The sequence below is a fragment of the Leptonotus elevatus genome, chromosome 3 (genome assembly GCF_054856555.1).
Source record: "Leptonotus elevatus isolate MCC_2025b chromosome 3, RoL_Lele_1.0, whole genome shotgun sequence".
NCBI lineage: Eukaryota > Metazoa > Chordata > Actinopteri > Syngnathiformes > Syngnathidae > Leptonotus > Leptonotus elevatus.
Genome location: NC_141241.1, coordinates 15,406,414 through 15,429,092, shown reverse-complemented (window position 1 = coordinate 15,429,092; position 22,679 = coordinate 15,406,414). Strand labels below are relative to the sequence as shown.

At 39.2% G+C, this 22,679-nt stretch overlaps 1 protein-coding gene across 2 annotated transcripts; it reads left to right on the top strand.

Moving 5' to 3' along the window:
- Positions 1-168: 168 nt before the first annotated feature.
- Positions 169-21,843, top strand: fes (FES proto-oncogene, tyrosine kinase). 2 transcript variants are annotated; one of them, XR_015094386.1, is made up of 19 exons: positions 169-240; positions 943-1,220; positions 2,432-2,605; positions 4,627-4,723; positions 5,218-5,401; positions 7,088-7,225; positions 7,356-7,475; positions 7,623-7,745; positions 9,777-9,972; positions 10,708-10,779; positions 14,334-14,522; positions 14,627-14,749; positions 14,870-14,923; positions 16,117-16,235; positions 16,323-16,417; positions 16,871-16,994; positions 18,438-18,600; positions 21,193-21,315; positions 21,427-21,563. XR_015094386.1 is itself a non-coding variant. In XM_086071552.1 (19 exons), exons 2-19 carry the CDS (start codon positions 996-998, stop codon positions 21,567-21,569), a joined length of 2,457 nt encoding a protein of 818 aa, XP_085927678.1. In that variant the 5' UTR covers positions 169-240; positions 943-995; the 3' UTR covers positions 21,570-21,843. The 2 variants fall into 2 exon arrangements, 1 of the variants encoding a protein (XP_085927678.1); XM_086071552.1 differs by having other exon boundaries at positions 18,438-18,595; positions 21,427-21,843.
- The last annotated feature ends 836 nt before the right edge of the window (positions 21,844-22,679 follow it).

The window sequence follows — 22,679 nt, the reverse complement described above, 5'->3', positions numbered from 1 at the left end:
AGTACATGATTAGGAAAAAATACACGCCTGTGATAATTTATATAATCTGTCTAAACGTGTTCGTCCACTCTGTTCAAAATGTTACTTAAAAGCTACTGAACGTAGAATATTCAATTTCGAATCGCTACTGCCACCTCCTGACGAAAAATTAAACTGCCCATTGTTTTTTTTATTTTTAACTGCACACACAAACACGGTCTCCCAGGCGGAGAAGCGAACCCACGTCAACCTGCATCGTAGGTAAGTGACGGTCACGGTACCACTCCGCCACCTACACATTACTACCACGTACATGGCGTCACATCCACACACAGCGCGCGGGAAATTTGAACCCGAATCCAGTCTGAAAACTATTGGCCAGAGGCTTGCAGGAGTTCTCATTGTAAACAGCTAAGGTGTTAATCTACTAATTAGAAGACATTTCAGTCATAAAGGGTCAAATAAAAAGGCTACTGTAAAGATGTTTTTGGGGAACAAGTTCCTTTTTTCCAAATACTACTGTGACACAGAATTGAATAGCCCATTTAATGGCATTTGCCATTATGTGTTAGCATTCAGCTAAACGAGCTTGTAGCCGAAGCTGATAAGGAACTAGGAAATAGGCAGAAATAATTAACATGGGAAATAGGTCTTTCTTTAAAATTATCTCTTGTTTTTTGTGGAAATTTTATGTATCAAAACAGGTACTTGGTATTGGTTTTGGCGACGACAAGAGTTGAGCACTCATGCTGGTATCGGTCTGAAATAGTGATATCCTTAGTAGTATTTATTTGGCCTCCACATAGTACGTCGCTGAATTAAAAGTTAAATGAGACTTGCAAACAAAACCTCTGCAGAATGAGGAAGTGCTGCCTGCCATGAACATGAAGCAGGGAAGTAACTTATCTTTGACCGATGCAGCTGCTGCGACAACACACCACTTTGTTTCTGTCTCACTTGCAGGCAGAACACAAAACCACACTCCCGGTTCAAAATTTGCTCCTTAAAATCCCGAGATGGGCTTCGGGGAGGACTTGCGCTGTCCTCAGGCTCACGCGGCTGTGCTGAGGCTGCTGGACTCTGAGCTTCACATGATGGAGGTCATGAAGAAGTGGATGGGCCAGAGGGCGAAGAGTGAGCGGGAGTTTGCGGTACAGTTGCACCATATGGCCGTCATGGTGGACAAGCAGGAGCGGCCTCAGCCTGCAGCTGGAATGGACCACATCAGCCAGCTCAACAAGGTCAGGCCACACAAGTTTTGTAATATCTTTTCATTAGGATAATGAAACTCTGTCGTATTGCACAGTTATATAAATGATAATTTATCAGATCTGATACAGTCATGTATCGTAGACAAACTGATACTGCATTGTCCAATATGTGTTAGCATTAAGCTAGTAATTTTTTGTTAGTTTTTGTTATTACTTTACTTTTTAATTTATTGGTATTAAACACGTTGAAGGCTCTTTAAAAAAAAAAAAAAAAAAAAAAAATATATATATATATATATATATATATATATATATATATATATATATATATATATCTATCTGTTGAAAGGCTGCTTGTTGTGAGGTGAGTTGAGTTTGTTGCCACCATTCAGCATTCGATTTTCTGTCTCTGCTCACAAGTCAAAGTGACTGACAGCTTGTATCTCAAAAATTGTAAGTTGGACTGTTGTGGTAGCTGTACTTGAGTATTTTTCTGGCAACTTAACTTTTATTCACTCCATTTGAATCCGTACTTTCTACCCCTTACTTTGTCAAAACAGGTTCTTGGGTTGTTCCATACCAAATCTCTCAAAACAAAAATCTGAACATTTTGACCAAGCAGATTTTGACTTTTGATGAAACTTTCTGTATTTGTTGATCGTGATCTCACAACGCTAAATCTCAAATCTGAGTGGTTTGGGAGTTACGGCCTGTCAAATTTGAATATTTTTAGCATTGACGGGCACGGCTGCCTTCCTTTGAACCCTTATACTGTATGTCAAGAACTACTGGGTCAATCTTCACAAACCAGGTATTTTTGTAAAAGGAATTCAACAAGGATTCCACATCTGCAATCATTTAGAAGATCAGTGAATATTTTAGTAACCTTTTGACCTTTAGTTTTAGTTGACCTTGAAACTTGACCTTGTGGATGATGTGATTTCAACAAAAATGTTCATTAAATGTAATATCACATGTTCTCTAAAACAAACATTTCTGCGAGGTAAATTTTTATTTTTTTTAGCTGAGATATGGAGTTAAAGTCCCTCAGATATGTGTTGAATATTAATTGACCAGGTATTCCGTATCCAAATTTAAACGACAATGCAATGCATATTAAACTTTCAATGATTGTGACCTATCACCTGCACAAAATGCAGTAAAATCACTACGTTACTATTCTGTTTGAAAACTATTGTCGAAGTAAAGTCCTAATCCTTCTGTTGCTTCCCTGCCCTCAGTCCTGGGGGGCTCTGGTGTCTCAGACAGACCTTCTGAGCCAGCTGATGAGGAGGTGTTCTGATGAGCTGCTGAACGGACCCGTCAGCAAACTGGCGCTGCTCATCCAAGACAAACAGCAGCTCCGCAAAAACTACGCAGGGCAGTGGAGCCTCCTGAGGCAGGAGCTCAGCAAGGTAGATGACTGACACTCAAGTCCAACACCTGCATCACAGTCAGAATCTGAAATCAGCTTTATTGGTCAAGTTTTTTAAAAGCGCACGAGGAATTTGGCTTCAGTAGTTGGATTCCCTCTAATACATGGGTGATAACACACAACTGCGTTGTTAGCGTTAGCTATTGCCAGCTGCATCAGAATGCCTGCCCGTGAGATTCAAAACGATTGCAGCCGAGTATAGATGTCGGTGGTTATCAGATGGTCTGAGCATTTCCTCAATTCTCTCACATTTCATGTTGTTCACTTCCTGTGTCATAAACATACTTTCATATTTGGTCTGCCACCCTAGGACATCTGAAACACAGAAGAAGAAAAAACACTATAGATGAATTAAACCTAATAACATTGCCACTAGATGACGCTTAAGGGATAATTTAATTGCTTGAGTAAAGTTAAGTGGCAATATCTGAAAATTGACTTCTGTGCAGTAGCCTACCATTCTGGCTGTAAGTAACCCTGCTGGACCTTACCACTCGGAACCTCCCAATTAAGACCGAGTTCTGTTCATGTGTTTTTTTGTTATAGCAAAAAAAATAATAATACACATAGCAACTGACGTACTCTTTGCTCGTAAAACCGAACAATTATGGCAAATAATGAGTTGTAAAGGACAAGGACATTGAATTGTGCATGCTACGTAAATGTGTAGATTCTAAAACAACTTGCTAGCGGACGTTAACGCCCTTATAAGCGTTAATATTTCTTGCCATTCACAAATCCTTCGGTGCTCTCCGCCATGTTGAAACTTGAAAAGTTCTATCAGCTCGGAAACTCGGGTATCAAAATAAATTCCCAGTTGTCCAGTGGAAAAGACGTGCAATTTTCTACTCGACGTGTATTTACCATAATTTTGATACCACACAAAGGCAGCATAGTTTTTACAAAGAATATACATTTGAGTGTCCCACTCACTTTTACTGTCTTTTATTCATTTATTTATTTACTCCCTATTTTACTCTTCGCTCTTACAGCAATGATCTGAAGCACGCAGACTGAAGATATCCTTTATAATTTGTTATAAAACGTCTCAAACGAAATCCAATTTTGCCCAGCTGGCGGCTGGAGCGATATAGATCAACACAGTTATTTTTCTTGATCACACCACACATTTGTGAGACCATTTTTTGATAGGCGCAATTTTGGCACGATGAGAGAGAGAGAGAGAGAGAGAGAGAGAGAGAGAGAGAGAGAGAGAGAGAGAGAGAGAGAGAGAGAGAGAGAGAGAGAGAGAGAGAGAGAGAGAGAAATACGTACTCACCCTGGTGTGCCTTTGGTAAGTCGGGGTAAAGGGCTCTGTTGACCTCCACACCATGTCAGCACACAATAAGGACATGGGGATGTGACAACAAAACAATAATTTATGAACATCAAACAGACGTACACTAGCGTAAATATTTTTAATTACTCACAGTACTACTAAGACTAAACAGAAAACAAAGACAATCAAAGCGATGTATTCCAATCCAAACAAAAACTTTGCCCTACATTTGTATGCCCCTGCTAGCTTAATGCTAACCCATAATAGAAAACGCCATTGACATGCTAACGAATAGCTTTGATAGTAGCAGTGATTCAACCCTTTAGGCGTCAGACATTTGAACACAAACACACGTAGACAAACAATATCACAATTCTCACAGGCATGCATTCTTTGTTGTCTAGGAAAAATGACTAAAATGGCAGCAAGGCATTTTATAATAGATGTGGCTTTGGCCTGACCAAACAGTGAATGGGTGAGTTTTTCAGCAAATAATGGAGTATAGTATTTTTGTTTGTTTATTTGTTTAAAAAAAAGGCCAACTCTTGAATGCTATATTGTGAATATGCACGAGGAGAGTTCTTTGGGGTAGTTCTCCTACACGCACAAATTTTGACAGAGCCGTCGTGTTGGATCTCATTGGCTTGTGCTTAATACTATAGCCATTAAATATATTTTCTTGTTGTGGTTGAATGTTTAAAAGTTGCTGTTTGGTTTTCCAGGTGACCCAAACAGAACTGGAGAGGCTGAAGAGCAGCTACAGACAAGCGGCGAGAGATGCTGCTCAGGCAAAGAGGAAGTTCCAGGAAGCCAGTAAAGGTCAACAATTCTACTTTGCCTTTGCTTCTCATAACATTCACAATGTCTGTTTTATTCCGTCCCCTCCAACATGATGCAGTGTGACCTGACTTAATTATTATTTTTTTGATACACCTCATAAAAGGAGTTTGATCTGTTTAATGCTTCTCACAGTTGAAGATTACTTTTCAAAGTAAACAAAAAACAGAGAGAAGTAACGTAATCAGTTAGCTTAATGCTACCACATGATTGGAAATACCTTAGAAATGCTAACAAATAGCAACCAGCAATGTGGCCCGACTTAATTATTAATTTTTTTAGATGCACCTCATAAAAGGAGTTTGATCTGTTTAATGCTTCTCGCAGTTGAAGATTACTTCCAAAGTAACTAAAAAACAGAGAGAAGTAACGTAAAGTCAGTTAGCTTAATGCTACTACATAATAGGAAATGCCATAGAGAGGCTAACAAATAGCAACCATTAAATAAATGTCCAGGCAACACTATTTCCTTACAGATAAGGAGCGTGACAAAGCAAAGGAGCGTTTCGTCAAGGCCACGATGAAACTCCACGAGGTGCACAATGACTATGTGCTGTCAGTTCGTGCCGCTCAAGTCTACCAGGAGCAACACCACGCTCACATCCAGCCGGCCATGCTGAATGCACTGCAGGCTCTGCAGCAGGAGATGGTGCTCATCATGTGAGATATTTATCGTCCTCTTCTGCCTTGTTTATGAAGAATGTGCATCCACACATTCACAAATCTCACCAAACACAGGGAGGAACTTGCATAGCCAATCCGCATTTGAGATTTGAGAAGGTTAACGTTTTCAGCTTCTTTTCACACATGCTACTTTTTACTCTCACTCGGAATTTGCTCACTTAGACCAAATTGCCATCTTTTTTCTCGTGTGTGAGCCTTTTTTGATTGCATAAGTAAGAGTATTTTTGGTGAATAAGAAGTATTTTGCGATGGGTGTAAGACATTTTTGGAATGCGTGTGAGAGATTTTTGTATGTTTATGGTGAATGTGGGAAGTTTATTATTGAATGTGTGTGTGTGTGTGTGGGGGGGGGGGGGGTATGACTTTTTTTCTGTGTGTGAGAACAATTTTAGTGTGTGGTGGATTTTTGTGATTGAGAAACGATTTTGGTTTGGAGTTTTTTTTATGAGTGGGATAGTTGTTTTGTGTTTTGATAGTTACTTTGGCGTGGCTAGGAGAAATTATATGTTGAGTGTGAGATTTTTTGGGTTAACATGAATTATTTTGATGAGACTTGTTTGGGATGGTTTTTTTTGGTGTGGGTGAGAGAAGTACTTTTGGTGAATGGGAGAGGATTCTTGTGACTGTGAGAGTTTTTTGGGTGAGAGGTTTTATGTTGAGTGTAAAAGTATTTTGTTAACGTGAGAAGTTTTTATGTGAGTGATTTTTTGGGGTGTGTGAGAATTTATAGTGAAGTGAGAGTTTTTGTTGGTGTGTGTTTTTTGTGTTGATGGGATAAAGTAAGTGTTCGTTATTTTGTTGAGTGAGAGTTTTTGGGTGAGGTTTTTGATGCATGCAAGAAATATTTTGTTGAGTGTGAAAGGTTTCATTGTGTGCGTGAGGGAGTTTGTGTGAGAGGTTCTATGCTCCATGTAAGAGTTTTCTGTTAACATGAGATGTACTACTGGGAGAATTTCTTTCGTGCTTGTGAATTATTTTTTTGGGTGAGTTTTTTTTTTTTGCGTCTGTTTGGCTGTGAATGAGAGTGTTTTGGGGTGAGTGTGAAAGGTTCTCTTGTGAGATTTTTTTTTGTGAGTGTGAGAGGTTTTTTTCGGTGAGTGTGACTGAGTTTTTTGTGTGTGAGTGAGGACATTTTGTGTGATGTTGGTGTATGTGAGAAATATTTTGTTTGTGTGTGTTTTTTGTGTGAGAGGTTTTATGTTGGTATGAGAGTTTTTTGGGTGAGTGTGAGTTTTTTTTTATGCATTCATGAAATATTTTGTTGAGTGTGAGAAGTTTCTTTGTGTGCATGAGGGAGTTATATACCCCATGTGAGAGTTTTCTGTTAACATGAGATGTTCTTGTGGGATAATTTTTTTTGTGCTTGTGATTTATTTGGGGTGAGTTTTTTTGGGGGCGCCTGTTTTTTTGGGTGTGAATGAGAGTTTATTGGGTGAGTGTGAGAGATTTTGTGTGAGGTTGGTGCATGTGAGAAATATTTTGGTGAGTGTGAAAGGTTTCTTTGTGTGTGTTTTTCATGTGAGAGGTTTTATGTTGGGTGTGAGAGTTTTTTTCTTTGTTAAGATGAGAAGGTCTAATTTTAAGGGGGGGGGGGGTGAGAGGTTTGTTGTTGTGTGTGCGAGAGGTTTTGTGGCATGCATCAAAATTCTCGTTTTGTAACAGAAAGGAGATCCTGCAGGAGTATTTTGACATTTCCTCCTTGCTTCATCAAGAAGTGGTGCAAATCCACCGGGAAATGTCCAGCGCCATCACATCCATCGATCCTCTCACAGAGGACGAGAGTTTCATTCAACAGAACAGGTGCTGCCCGGGGATTTTTTTTTAACTACGTCCCCCTCCACCTCCCATTCAGCGGGCGCACAAACAAGCCCCGCAAGAGCGATAATCACGAGAACCCATGTGTGTGTGTATGTTTGTTTTTCTTTTACAGGTCTGCGGGGGAGGTTCTTGTTTGTGCGGAATTTGACTGCAGTCTTTTAGAGAACACAGAGAACTTAAATCCTCAACACATCCAGTTGAATGACTTGACACTGGAGACAATCCAGCACAAGTAAAGATTACGCACATGCAGATTGGACATTTATGACTAACCATTAACAAACATAAAAAATGTAAATATCTGAATACCCAGGTGACAGCAATCAATCAATCAAATTTTCTTTCCATCTCGGTCCATCGTCCGTCTCCTTGGTCCCAGGCAGACGGCAGTGGAGGAGGAGCTTCTGGACCTGAGCCGCTCTCTGAGCTCCCAGCAGGTTTCAGTAGAACAACTGGAGCTGGATTTGGAGGCGGAGAGAGGAGTGGTCACGAAGGGCCAGAGGTGAGCGGACCGCAGGTTTGAGCTTTCGCATCTTTTACTATCCGCAAAGACAAATACAAGCACATTGCTCCGCCCACTAACAGAGTCTGATGAGCTCATGCGAACAACTATTAACTGTGATCCTAGGAGGCTGTCAGTGCTTTATGGATTAGAATACAGCAATGTAGTTAACCTAATTAATTGGCTCTCAGTCAGCTGGAGAATAGACTTAAAAAATTTGGTGCTGGTCTATCAATCACTGAATGGTTTAGGTCCTGAATACATTAAAGAAATGCTAATGAAATATGAACCCTGTAGTGTTCTGAGATCATCAGACCCGGGTCAATTAGTGGAACCCAGAGTTCAAAACAAACACGGTGATGCAGCATTCAGTAGCTCTGCTGCACGCAAATGAAATAAGCTGCCAACAGAAGTCAGCCCCTAATGCGAATCCCGTAAAATCCCATTTGTTTCAGTAACTTTCGTAAGATACCATTTATTTTTTCACTTTGCTTTTAAATGTCTTTAACTCTTTTGTTTGTACAGTTGTTATATGGGTATGCAACCCTATGAGCACAACTGCATGGTGTGAAAAAGGTTTAATGCCCATAACATCCACAATACTACATCAATTATTTTTGATATTTTGAGAGGTTGAAGTGGACATGAGTAGAGATGGGCAAGTGAATTTGAGTGACAATTTATAGTGTTTTGTGTTAAGAGACATTTCGTTTTTGTACATGTACCGTTGTGCTCATAAGTTTAGATAGCCTCGGTATGTCTAAACTTATGAGCACAACTGTAAATGCTTTTAAATGTTCTTTTAATTATGTGGAGCGCATTGAGTTAACTTGTGTATGAAATGCGCTAAATAAGTAAAGCTGCCTTGAGATATGAGTGAGCGATTTTTTTTGTTTTGACTTGTGAGCAAAAGCGTGAGACACAGTGTAGCCTTGCGTTGCGTTGTCTATTTAGTTTAATGTTAACAAACTAACTAACAAAGGAACACTAATGATAGTAGAAATTTCCCCAACAGTAGCAGAGCTTCATGTAGTCATCTCTCTTGGGTCTGCGGGAATGTTGAGCTGGTGAACCTGCAGCCAGAGCAGAATTAAGCCTCTTTTATTGATCCCACTTGTCAATAAAACATATTGACATCTGCATAGTCTTGTGCTGTTGTGTGGCTCATTCGTCCTGTAACTTGTTTCCAATAGACGATGAATTACCTCCTGGACCGTGGCAAGAGTTTATATTTGGAGGAGGAGGTCACAGACGCTGCATAAATGATTACTACAAAACTTTGTGGGGGAGAAACCCATCAAGCAGTGCAGGAGACGCTATGTTTTCCTGCATTTCGCAATCCAGTCTGTGGTTTCACATTAGTTCTGTTTTCACTGCATTTTCTCTGTTAGCCCATTTTAATAAGAACATCTAAATAATATGGTACTTAATAAAAACATACAGTCATTACATCTTTAAATAGATTGTAAAGAGATAAACAGCGTTTTGCTTAAAATCAATGGAGGTTGTACTCTTGGCCTCCTGGGGGCGCTGTAATACAGACGTATGGATATACAAGGAAACTTTCTTAAAGGCTTATAACACCAGGACACTGATGCTGTACACTAGGCTAGCCCATCTATGGTGTTTCCCCACTGTGTTAGCATTAAGCTAGCAGACTTTAAGGGAAATGTATATGTGCTTGCTTAATATACACAAAGTTAATTTCCTTTGTTTTATTTTGACAGTAAATTTCAACCGATAGTGGCAATAAACAGCTTTTAGCCTCTTTTTTGAAGATATGTTAACTAACTACTAAAGTACTCCATGTGAGTAGCAGTGAGTTGAGCTGAGTAAGCGCAGTCACTAATTTTCTTTTTTTAATGGCCACGGATTAAAATAAATGTGTGTAAAAGTGTATGCCGACTGACATTATGATCAACGGGATGCTTTTACTTTTACACTAATTCTAGGTTTCCAAAAGAGCCAGGAAAATAGATTTTTTGATTTTTGAGCTAACCATGGATAAATCCGCTGCAATGTCACATGCAGGGTATTCCAGCTGAGCAAGAGACAAGCTCTGGAGGAGTGTCGGCAGCAGGTAGCTCTGTCTCAAGGTAGGAGGGCCAAGCTGGAGGTGCAGAGGTTGATTCTGAAGACGGCGTTGGAGCAGCTGGGCTCCCAAGAACCTCCTCCTGCTCTGCAGCTGGACAAGGACACGCTTTCCCTTTCATCCAATACAAGCAACGTATGTCCTTCAGCAAACGTTCTGTATTCAGGATGTTAATGTCCAAAGTCTAGAACGTCAGGATCTATCATCCAAATAGATTCGATTGGGATTACATTGGGCTGCTTCCAGATGCTGATGTGTCTTATTAGTCAGATCTCTCGGATGGCAATGAAAGCACTTGAGGGAAGTTTTATAAATTAAAGGTCACCTTTTATGGAGTTTCATCCATCGCTTAAAATATATCCAGACACTTTCAAGGTGACTATAAATAATATTTGGTTATTTTATAAGTCTGTGACTCTTTAATGGCTGCATTATGAGAAATGTTAAATCCATCAAAAAAGTCTCCCTAAAGCCATCATTCTTGGTTCTCTCTTTTTTTTAATAGTTCAATACTACTTATGTTTTTATGTGTTTTATTACTTCTGTGTGGCTCAACTTATCTAGAGTTTAGCTTAAAGTACACATCATAACAGGTCATGATAATGATGTGTGACTTTGGCTTTTACTGTGATTTTTTTTAATAGTGTTCTTAATTTACAATATCCAACAACTTTCTTCTTCTAAAGAAGATATTTTATTGGACCATAAATGTTTCAAGCTATAAAAATCTAACTGCTAGCTCTAATTGATAAGCCATTCTGTGCTGACTCACTACCCCAATAAATAATCAACTTTATATATGAATAATACATTAATTAGACTTTCACTAACCTGCGTGTTTTGCACTGTGTCTTTTTTCTCTTTTTCCAGGACTACAACCAGTCACCACTCAAGCTTTTCGGGAACGGGATCATGAGGAGTTTATTTCGAGCCAAAAGTCACGTAGGTTAAACTCTTAAGAACCAGAAAGCGATTCTATAGTATCGTTTTAAAATAATACAAACACGTTTAAAAACATTGAACATATTGAGAGAGGCCAAGCACAATAGTTAAGATTGTACAAACAATGATACAATGTTAACTATACATGAAACACATTTTACTTATCGTGTGAAAATGTCACAATGTTAGGGCGGCACGGTGGCTGACTGGTTAGCACGTCCGCCTCCCAGTGCAAAGGTTGTGAGATCAAGTCCGGGCTTCGGCCTTCCTGGGTGGAGTTTGCATGTTCTCCCCGTGCTTGCGTGGGTTTTCTCCGGGTACTCCGTTTTCCTCCCACATTCCAAAAAAAAACATACATGGCAGGTGAATTGGACACTGCAAATTGTCCATAGGTGTGATTGTGAGTATGGTTGTTCGTCTCTGTGTGCCCTGCGATTGGCTGGCAACCAGTTCAGGGTGTACCCCGCCTACTGCCCGAAGCCAGCTGGGATAGGCTCCAGCAACCCCCGTGACCCTTGTGAGGACAAGCGGTACAGAAAATGGATGGAAACGGATGGATGGTGTGAAAATGTCATCTACATATAGAACTTCTGAGTTTCATTGTTCCTCTACACTTTCATGATGACTGAGTGATTCTGATGAGAACACCAAAGGCAATTTATGGTGATATTGGCCCAGCTGTATTGCATATGAAGCAGAGCTGCATAACCTGAGGTAGATACAGTAAAAGCTTCTTTCTACTTCCATAGTAAACAATTCATCACATTTTGGTAGTAAAAGTGCCAGAGACACCAACAGAACCCACTTGTCAGTCTCTGCAGTTCCCAAAGAAGCAGTGACATTCACTGAGGTGTGGTTACATTTGATATATTCATTTCTATTTTTTTTTTGTGGGGGGGGGGTTACGTATTGGGTTTCTACTCAAAACGAACAAAAAGGTAGCTTATACGTAATAAAACAAGCGCCAAGCAGGCCTAAAGTTGTGTATTTGACAATTTAGTATAGAAAATATTTCATTATAAATGATACCTTGATCTTCAAATGAATTTTTGCTATTATATGGGTGGTCGGCCATAACTCTTTTGAAGGTGTTGGAAATCATTTTTCTGATTTCTGCGTGTTCAAATAAATTCAAAGTTGAAATCTGTGAACAAGTTTGCCAGCTTTATTTCAGATTCTGAAAGCCACTTGGAGTTACTGCTCAATCATGCAGCTCACCCCCAAATGTGTTCTTCTCAAAGTTCATGCATGCATATATACAGAAAACGTTCCCACCCCCTCCATTGACAAAGAAAGTACCTTTTGGTCTATCAGAACATGTGACATTTCCTGTCTAAACAAGTCTACACACCCCCTCTCCCTATCTTAAACACTTCCTCAAGGATGTGGGCAAACACCTTGCCCCCTCCACCTCCCTGCACCAGGGACCCCCCATAAAACCCCACACAGAGCACAGCCCCCGAGGAAGAGACTGTGCCCCCCCCTTTGATCTTGTCCTGTCAGCAGAGTGAAATACAATCAGGCCATCTCCCATTGAGTTCTTTCAGTCCTTAACAGATGTGAGGTAAATTTTTGGCTTCCTAGATAAACTATTGAACTCTGTAGCAGCTTCGCACCAGAGATTCCCTCATATCTGCCCTGTAGATTATTCAGATTAAGTCAGACACCTCACTTCCTTAGGGGGAAAACAGACCACATTCCACTAACATATGGGAACAGTTTTACATATCTAACTAAAATCAAAAACACTTTGAAGAATATATATTGAAACAGAAAAACAATGTTAATAATTCAACAAAGGGTTGCCTGACCTCGAAAAGTTTGGAAACCACTCGAGTTTGTGCTGACCTCGAATCTTAAATTTGTGCTGATTTGATTTTCTATAGCACAGGGCATAACTGCTCCCTCTGGTACCTTTTAAGGGTGTTTTATTTAAACCAAGAATGACACTCAGCAATGCCAAGGCCAAACAATCACAGTTTGGATCAGCACCAAATTGTACATCTTAATTGATAGACTCCTTCAGCATATGCTTGACTATTGTCATTTACGTTCACGCAGTAGTCAATAAAAAAGTCTCTGTACATTTAAGATAAGTGTCTTGTACAACTGACACACCACAAAGTAAGGCGTTATTAACAATCCTGCCAAAGTTGAATGATTAAAAACATCGTCAGGTATATAAAATGAGGCTTCAAAACTGTGAAAAGTCAAGCCGCACACTCGGCAAACCTTCACATCGCTACATGTTTGGCTTTCCATGCCACAATGAGAGGCATTACCAGTTAGCGTGAAAGCTAACTGGCTTACTGAGCCCCTCTTGACTAGCGGACACATGCCTGACTCAGCCGTGGTCTCACCTCCTTGCTTGGGAATTTAAATAACGACACCATCTGTTCCGTAAACCGTAGCATCTAGGAAAATACACTTTCATGAAGTAGGCATAGCTGACGAGCTACTAGTTACCTGCACACTCTAGTAGGCCCGGCTAATTATTTGAGACGTAATCGTGATTTCGATTTTGGCTTCTCACGATTATAAACACATTACAATTGAAGAAAAACGATGAATGTGCCAAACAACGTGGTGCATGTTTGAAAGTTCCTGCAATGTGAAAGTACTCTGATTGCACCGTGTAGCTTGCGCAGCAAGCGTGTGATAAATGTTATTCTGCCCTATCTGAGCGTCCTTTAAGATGTTTAATGACGTCCCAGTTGGAGTTAACTGTAAAACTAAACAGACAATGTAAAGAATTACAAACATTGTTTATTTAAATACAAGATAGTTTTACTTTAATAACATTACAGGTGCTAATGCTAGCAACCGATGTAAAAATTCTATTTATATGCTAATAGAAAATTAACATTGAGTTCTGGGAGTGATGTTCTTTCAAATAACGAATATTCACACACACTAATGTTGTAGGAACACCTATAGACAGATCATAGATCAATACTCAAAAGCAAATATTCTTCCTAATCAGTGGAAAAACTAGATATAATAATAAAGCTCAAAATGTTCTTCTTGTACTCATGTACATGTGTAAGCAATGCATGCACTGCCCCTAAGAGGCCAAGTCACGCATAGCAGAAACAGCTGTTTTTTATTTTATTTTTAAAATTGCTATTAATTTTAATATATCATTATTACCGGTATTCTTTTTATGATAATGTATTTTCTGATTGTTCTTTAAAGTTATATTTAAAGGTGAATTTTGATAGTTAGTCAAACAATAATCACATTAATTATTTTGATATCAATCAAAAATAATTGTGATTAGTATTTTTCCGTAATTGCCCAACCCTACATTGTAGTGGTAGAAATGGGCCAAGTAATACTAATTACTGTATCTGCACATTGTTGGACCCTCATCATAATCATAAATCCCCTTCCACAATCCCAAAAACAACAATACCTCCGACACGTTCTCATGAAAACCTGCTTGGCAGAAATCAACACGACAGACTCCCTTGCCAAGCATCTCCATTCATGTTCTTCAAAATCCCAGCATCTAAACCAGCTGTCTCCCATTTGTCTCTTTATCTACGTTCCAGCTCCAGGAGGTGGATCGTCCTCTGGAGCAGCAGGACTGGTACCACGGAGCAGTTCCCAGGCAGGAGGTCCAACAGCTGCTGCAGTGTGATGGAGACTTCATGGTGAGGAAGAGTCAAGAAAAACAGGGTTATGTGCTCTCTGTCCACTGGGATGACTGCTGCAAGCATTTCCTCATTCAGAACACAAACGTAAGAGAAGCTGCCCTCACACCCTGCAACATGTTCGCAATTTCACTCCCAAGTATATTTTGTCTCTTTTATCACCTCTGCGAATGCTTTTGGATGTGATGAAGAATGAGTACCGCCTGGACGGGGAGAGCTTCTGCAGCGTCCCGCATCTGATCCATCATATGCTCTCCACCCGACAGCATATCACCCGGAAGTGTGATATACAGCTGAGGAAACCTGTGCTCAAGGTACCGCGTCATTTGCTCCGTTTCCTCCGTGTGATCACTCACTTAGCTCGTCCATTAGGATAAAATAGTGTAGGAGCCGATAACTGCTAAACGACTGTCTTGCTTTTTCTCATTTTATAGGACAAATGGGCCCTGGAACATGATGGTGTTATATTAGGAAATCTCATCGGGCGGGTGGGTGAGATTGACTATATTTCCACGTTTGCTTCCATATAGGGACTTTAAAATATATCCATTCATTTTTTATTAATTTTTTTGGTACCAATTATCCTGTTCAGGGTTTTGCGTGTGCTGAAGTCTATTCCACTACATTTTTGGTAAGATGTAAGGTACACCCTGGTCTATAAAAAAATGTAATACAATAAATAATAATAATAATACAATATATATATATATATATATACATATATAATATGTAAAGCAGTAAAACAAGTAAAAATAAATACAAAAATACAAATAAATGTGGAAATAAATACAAAAATAAATCTATAAATAGCATTAAATGTCAATTAATAAATGAACAATTATTTACCAACCTTTAAAAAAAAAAAGAGCTACTTCTTGGGTATTGAATGCAATGGACTGACGGTTTTATATACACTTCTAAAATAACGTAACTGCTCAAACTATCGTTAATTATGTTATTATTAATTAATGATATTAATCTGCATGATGACCCTGATCATAAGAATGATTTCTCACAATAATTAACAGTAAGCAGCTCTTTCTTTCTATCAAAATGTTGACTTTGACTTGCATAAAGTACATTGACACTGAAACGATACCACAACAAAACCCTAAACAGAATCATAGCTCAAATGTCTTTGACTTCACATCATATGCATTTTTATGAATTCAAAATATTAGGCAGTGCAGGATATGAAAGAAAAATGATTATATCTCCCCTAGACGCAGCAGGGCCGCTCTTAAATATATTTTAACAAAAATAATATGTCAACATAGCATTCGGTCTTCCTATATTTGAGTGCATTTGATCTCTTCCACATTTATTTTTCCAAAGCATGTCTTAATTAAATGGATAATGAGTCAAAGCAGCTGTGTAGTTGACGGCTGAGTGCTTCACTCCGCTCATCTACAAACAACACTGATTCATCGCCTCATCACATGCAAACGGCGTGGTGCAAGTTTGCTTGTCACAAAATAATTCACACTCATTAGACTTCTATTTAGAACCTGAATCTCTTTCCAACTTTTGCGCGGGCTTCTTGTGGTCATACCATACATTCAGTACATATCTTTCGGCTTCCTCTGCCTGAGCAAAAATGTTCCCTCCTCTCCGTCCCTGTGGATGATGTAAAGTTGTAAACTTGAAGACGATGGGTGATGGTGTTTTTGGGACACCGCAGGGTAACTTTGGAGAGGTGTACAGTGGCACTCTACGCTGTGATAACACCCCTGTGGCGGTCAAGACTTGCAAGGAGAACCTGGCACCGGAACACAAGAATAAATTCCTGATGGAGGCTAGGTTAGTTGGACTGCACGCTCACGTGCACAACACATGTGCTCAGCACCCCGCACCCACCTCGCATCATCTTATTGCTGTGTCATGCAGGATCCTGAAGCAGTATGATCATCCCAACGTTGTGAAATTGATCGGTGTGTGCACTCAGAAACATCCCATCTATATCGTAATGGAGCTTGTTAAAGGTATGCACTATGAGATTTCTTTGGACTTGATTTAGTTGAAAATGGTACAAAAAAGGGATTGAAAAGTATGGTATTTGTGGCATTATTACATGTTTATTACAATACATATTTGTAACTCCTCAAAATATTGCAATTTTTTTAACAGATGCTCCTCGAGCTCACAAGGTGCAGCAGCACACACATTTATTATATCTGCTCCTTGGGGACCTTCTCTGCCTCTTCTTCTTTTAGAATCTACATCACATTGAGCTCAATGCTGCCGGGCATGTTGTGGCACAACTTGGTACTCCACTGAATGTCATAAAATTTATTTAACAGGGTCGCAGATGATAAATGTAAACGATAATGTTTTGCTTCACCTGTTTGTTTCACCTTTACGGTTTCTCCATTTTGTTTTCTTCTAATCTTCCTCAACTGAACTGAGACAGTACGTATGTTTGCAAATTTGACAAGGTGGAGATTTCCTGTCATTCCTGCGTCAGGAGGGTCCGAGTCAAACCCCGAAGATGCTGGTCAGAATGACAGAAAATGTTGCAGCTGGCATGGAGTACCTGGAGAGAAAGAGGTGCATTCACAGGTAATACTTGTATTGTATTGTTTGAGCAACACATTAACTCATTCACTGCCATAAATTAATTTAAAAAAAGATTATTAAAAATTAGGCTACAGGCGATTAAAATTGTTATCGTAATTAATTGCATGACTTCACTAGTTAACTCATGATTAATCACAAATTTCATATCTGTTCTAATATTTCTAGGTTTTCATACTTACTCTTGTTGACAAAAGTGGAAAAAAATGTTAAACTAATAGAAATAGTCAAAATTATTTTTTGACGTTTATAGCCATCAATGGCAGTGAATGAATTTTTTAAGAAAAAGAGAAAATATTATTAAAAATTAAGGGCAACAGGCGATTACATCTTTTAATCATAATTATTCGTGTGACTTCACTAGTTAACTCACGATTAATCACAAATTTTATATCTGTTATTAATAATAATAATAATAATAACAATAATCATAATAATAATAACTTAATATGGCCATCCATCTATTTTCACTGCTTTAGCATATAACTAGTTCCTTCAAAGTAAAACATTTTTAATAAATTGCAACAAAGCCATAATAAATCACACTAAATGCTCGAAATAAAGTGCAAAAACAACCTTGAATGTACTTATGTATAATTTGGTTTCTTAACCCCGGAGACAACACTCCTTCCTCTAGTCTATGTTTTAGTACACACACACAATGTCACCAAAATCACAGGGATTTACTAGTTACCCTTTAAATGGGCCTATTGACTAATTACAAGTTTGAAGATACCTGTGGAGGCTAATTAGAGGACACACCTATATATTTTCCATCTTTCGTACCGTCGTTTTTGTCCGGGCCTGTTTCATGATTTTGTTTTCGAAAACATTTCTGTTGAATCACAATTCAAATCAAAAGCAATGTCTGTCGGATTCAAGTTATTTCTGTGACCACTGTGTGTTTTTCATGTGTGGTTGTGACTCATACAACTGTTTGTGTTTCATTCTACAAATGCATGGTTACTACTCAAGGACACGGACTTAAGTGAGTCATGCATCACAACAGTAGAACGAGCGCTACTCCATTTGAAAAATATCTGAATAATCCAATCTTGTTTGTGATCGAATAGAATTCAGTTGAGTTGCTTGGAAAGTGCCACAGCAAGTATGTTCAATCAAATGTAATTGGTTGAAACCTCCACAGCGGCAATTTATACATTTCTCACCAGTCACAAGGCATCTGTGTCAGATGATGATATAAAAATAGATATAAATATCAAAAATATTGTGTGTTGCAAAAAAAAAGAAGAAGAATGCTAATAAGTGTAGTGTGAGGATGGACTGTGTGTCACATAGCTGCGAAAGTGCCTGATATGCGATGACAAACACAAGCACCTGCTCCCCTTCTAAATCCTTGCCCTGTTTTGTTTTTGGCCTTCATGTTGTGCGTCTACGCCGGCTCGCATTTGTCTTGTGTGTTTCCAGAGATCTGGCAGCCCGAAACTGTCTGGTGGCGGAGCGGCACGTCGTCAAGATCAGTGATTTTGGGATGTCGCGGCAGCAGGATGACGGCGTCTACTCGGCGGAGGGCGGCCTCAGACAGATTCCCATCAAATGGACGGCTCCCGAAGCGCTCAACTACGGTATCGTACGTCTGCACGCACGCACAATAACGATGGCCGCGTCCATCCTCAAGTCGAGCATTCAATATACTTGTGAACTCGTTGTCTTTACGAGTAAGACAATTCACTGCACTAAAACGACTGACTTACCAGTAATGTTTTATTCCGCTACTAGTGGCACTTTTGATGTACTAGTATGCAATTAAACCTTTCTTGCAAACTACTGTGCTGCACTAGTAAGACTACTAAGCCCAACTAGTATGTATTATGCACTAGTATCCTCTTGCAACATGCTAGTAGCAACAAAATGCAAACTAGTAGTTTTATCTAACTAGTAACATATACAGTAGTTGGGGTGCACTAGTAAAATGACTGTCTTACTAGTAATGTTTATTTCCTGCTGCACTAGTAAGACTATTAAGGCCAACTAGTATGTGTCATGCACTAGTATCCTCTTGCAACATGCTAGTAGCAACAAAATGCAAACTAGTAATTTTATCTAACTAGTAACATATACAGTAGTTGGGGTGCACTAGTAAAATGACTGTCTTACTAGTAATGTTTATTTCCTGCTGCACTAGTAAGACTACTAAGCCCAACTAGTATGTGACATGCACTAGTATCCTCTTGTATTATACTAGTAGCAACAAAATGCAAACTAGTAGTTTTGCATAACTAGTAACATGTACAGTAGTTGTCTTACTAGTGGGTAGAAATGTCACACAGAAAGAGAAGGCAGTAGTGGGAAAACATTCCAAGAATGACATGATATGACTGGGGCGCACTAGTAAAATGACTGTCTTACTAGTAATGTCTATTTCCTGCTGCACTAGTAAGACTACAAAGGCCAACTAGTATGTGTCATGCACTAGTAGCCTCTTGTATTATACTAGTGGCAACAAAATGCAAACTAGTAGTATGTCTAACTAGTAACATGTACAATAGTTGTTAACGTTCCAAGTAAGACAACCGGCAAGCGCAAGGAAGGATTTTTTTCCCCTTAATGCTTGTCTTGGTAATATTTCGGGAAAAAAAGTCAGATCCAGGATTTTGTTTTGTTTTGTCAAAGTCACTTAATCGTCAATGTCATTAGTTTTTTTCAACACAGTTCAGTGATCCCTATTTCATTGAATTCATTATGACGTATCTTTGTGTGCCACCGAGCGGTCACATTTCAATGTCAAGGCATAGAAACAAATAGTCATCATTACGCTCAGTGTAATAGGTGGCAGCCCTGCATATTCAGAGCGCGGGCCAAAAGTTTTTTTTTTTTTAATAGAATGGCTGGTTGGTAGACGAGATGCCAAAAAACAATGTCAATGAATTAGTTGACAAGATGGAGGACTCCCATAAATGAGCCTTTAACTGTTTACATTGTGTATTTCACTCCACCTTTTCCTCGCTTGTCAGCAGTGTCGCAGCCGTGACCTACCTTCATGATTTATGGTTGACTCGTAATTATTTGCCTTTCATCGTACTTCTATAGTGCGACAGTCAGACTTCTATAGCACACCGCACATCGTCTCGTGTCAATGCGTACACATGTGGCAATCTTGGAAACTACTTGATGTCGCATACTTTTTCTACCTATGTAAAATTGAAGAATGTTACTGTTCAACTGCTACTTGCCCGCATGATTGTGATTTACAAATGAATGACATGAGTAAAAAAACATGTTCATTAGCTGTTACAGTAGGCCTATGTAGCATTCAAGCTAGCAGCATTTCAGATTGTGTTGTACAAGCGTTTGACGCAAACACTCTGCCGGCTGTTTCGTGGTTGAAGGGTACCTTCTTTGAACATGGATTTTGAATTAAAATAGTCCAATGTTTGGTTCTTAGCCCTTCTTGGATATTTGTTTTTAAAGCAACATTAGAAGATTACTGAGCCTTCTCCATTTTCCACTGTGTACAGCGTTCTATTCGTAGTACACAGCACAGGCAACATTATTGGTATCCTTCTATCACTGAAATATCTTGACATTGATGAGATTGGAATTGGAATTTTATTTGAGAAGACAAAAATCTTCTGGGAGAATAACATTTGGAGAGATGAGGCAAAACGGGCACTTTTTGGGCAATTCACAACACTTCTGTTGCTTACAGATGCAAAAATGCAGCATGAACTTGTTGTGAAACATGGAGGAAGCTCAGTTATGGTCAGGGAATAATGAAGTCTTGAGACTAGCAAGGAATTCTGGAGTAAAATACGCATGGTGGCAGCTACGCAACTTACTTTACAGCAACGCTTGCAGACAAACCATATAAAAGTAGTCATGGTCATACATTCTTTATCTCCTGCGTAGTGCATTACAAATAAAATGTATTATTATTATTGTTATAGAGTGCTATTTTTCTCTCATTAGAATGCACATTACGTTTTTTGTTGTTTTTGGAGGTGGAGACTAGAACAGAAAATTTGAATTTCCATTCATTTAGATGGCAAAATAATAAGAAGTGGCTTATTGATTGTATATTTTGTTGTTAAACAACAAAAACTGCAGAAACTTAGAAAAGATAGAAAAAATAGAAAATAGAAATAAAAGCCTCTGGGCTTCTGGAATTGTTTTGCTGAGAATCTTGCCTATACCAACACTGCCCCCTGCTGGTTATTTGCAGGTCGCTATACCACAGAGAGTGATGTATGGAGCTTCGGTGTGCTGCTGTGGGAGGTCTTCTCCATGGGAATGACCCCTTACACCAGCATGAGCAACCAGCAGGTCCGAGATGAAGTGGAGAAAGGTAAAGACACAAGCGCTATAGTCAATCCCTGAAAATGACTTTCAGTGACTAAAAGAAAAGGGAAAAAAAGTGATGCGCATTTTTCCAAGCTTGTGTACAAATGTCTTTCAGGCTATCGTATGCCAGCTCCACGCGGCTGCCCGCCAGAAGTGTCCACGCTTATGAACTGCTGCTGGCAGCATGAACCCAAAAATAGACCATCTTTTCAAAAACTGAGGACGGATCTAATTGACATCTGGAAGAATAAGACATAATACAAACTCTTTGTTACTTGTGTTCTGAACAACAACAACAAAACCCAGACAGCTTCAGCCGTGCCAGATCGCCAAATAATACTGAAACAAAAGCAAATAGTACATTATAATGACATGAACATTTTTATACATTTACAATGATCAGATCAGACCTTCAAAAGAGGAAACCAAGAAATGATGTTTATGGAAAGACAATAAAAACATGAAAACAAAGGAAGAAGATTAACACATACACAGAAGTTCATGTTTAAATAAATGATTACGTCCGAAAATACGAACGATTTATGCTAGTGGACATTATTGGATCTCATGAGCTCGTGCAGGTGTACCTAAAGTAGCTGTGAAGTACAGCAGACATATAAAAAAAAATTACACGCTCATGTTAATATGCCAGGTTTAATAGAAAACGAGCTAAATCACTTTTTCAACCATTATGTGACCTATAACCTGTACAACTCTAATGGGACCCCCCCCCCCCCCCCCCCAGAGAATTAAAAAATATACCAATAAGATAAAATTGGGTCAAATAAGCAAATCTTAACCATAAAATTGAACTATGATCAAATATAGGCTGAAATGTTTGCCCATTCCTCCTTGCAAAACACCTCCAGCTCAGCTAGGTTAGATGGAGAGTTTTTTTTTTTTTACCGCAATCTTAAGATCTATCCACAGATTTTCTATGGCGTTTAGATCAGGACTTTGACTTGGCCACTCAAGCACATTGATTCCTTTTTTCTTCCCCCCCACCCCAACATTCCATTGTCACTTTAGCTCTATGCTTCGGGTCATTGTCTAGCTGCAAGGTGAGCCTTCGTCGCAGTCTCAGGTCGAGCGCATACCCCAACAGGGTCTCTTCCCAGATTGACATGTATTTGGCAGCAACCATTTTCCCTTCTACTCGCACTATCTTCTCTGTCCCTGCAGAAGAGAAACTCAAGACTTGAGCCACACATCTTTTTGGCTTCAATCTCTCTTGCCTCATCCACTTTCTTGACTGGACGACTGAAACCATAAAGGCGACAGGTGAACTCTTCAAGACCACTGAGAAGAGTTTCCCACACAAAGATCTGAATAAACTTTGTGTGCTGATTCAGAATCTTTTTTGGTCTC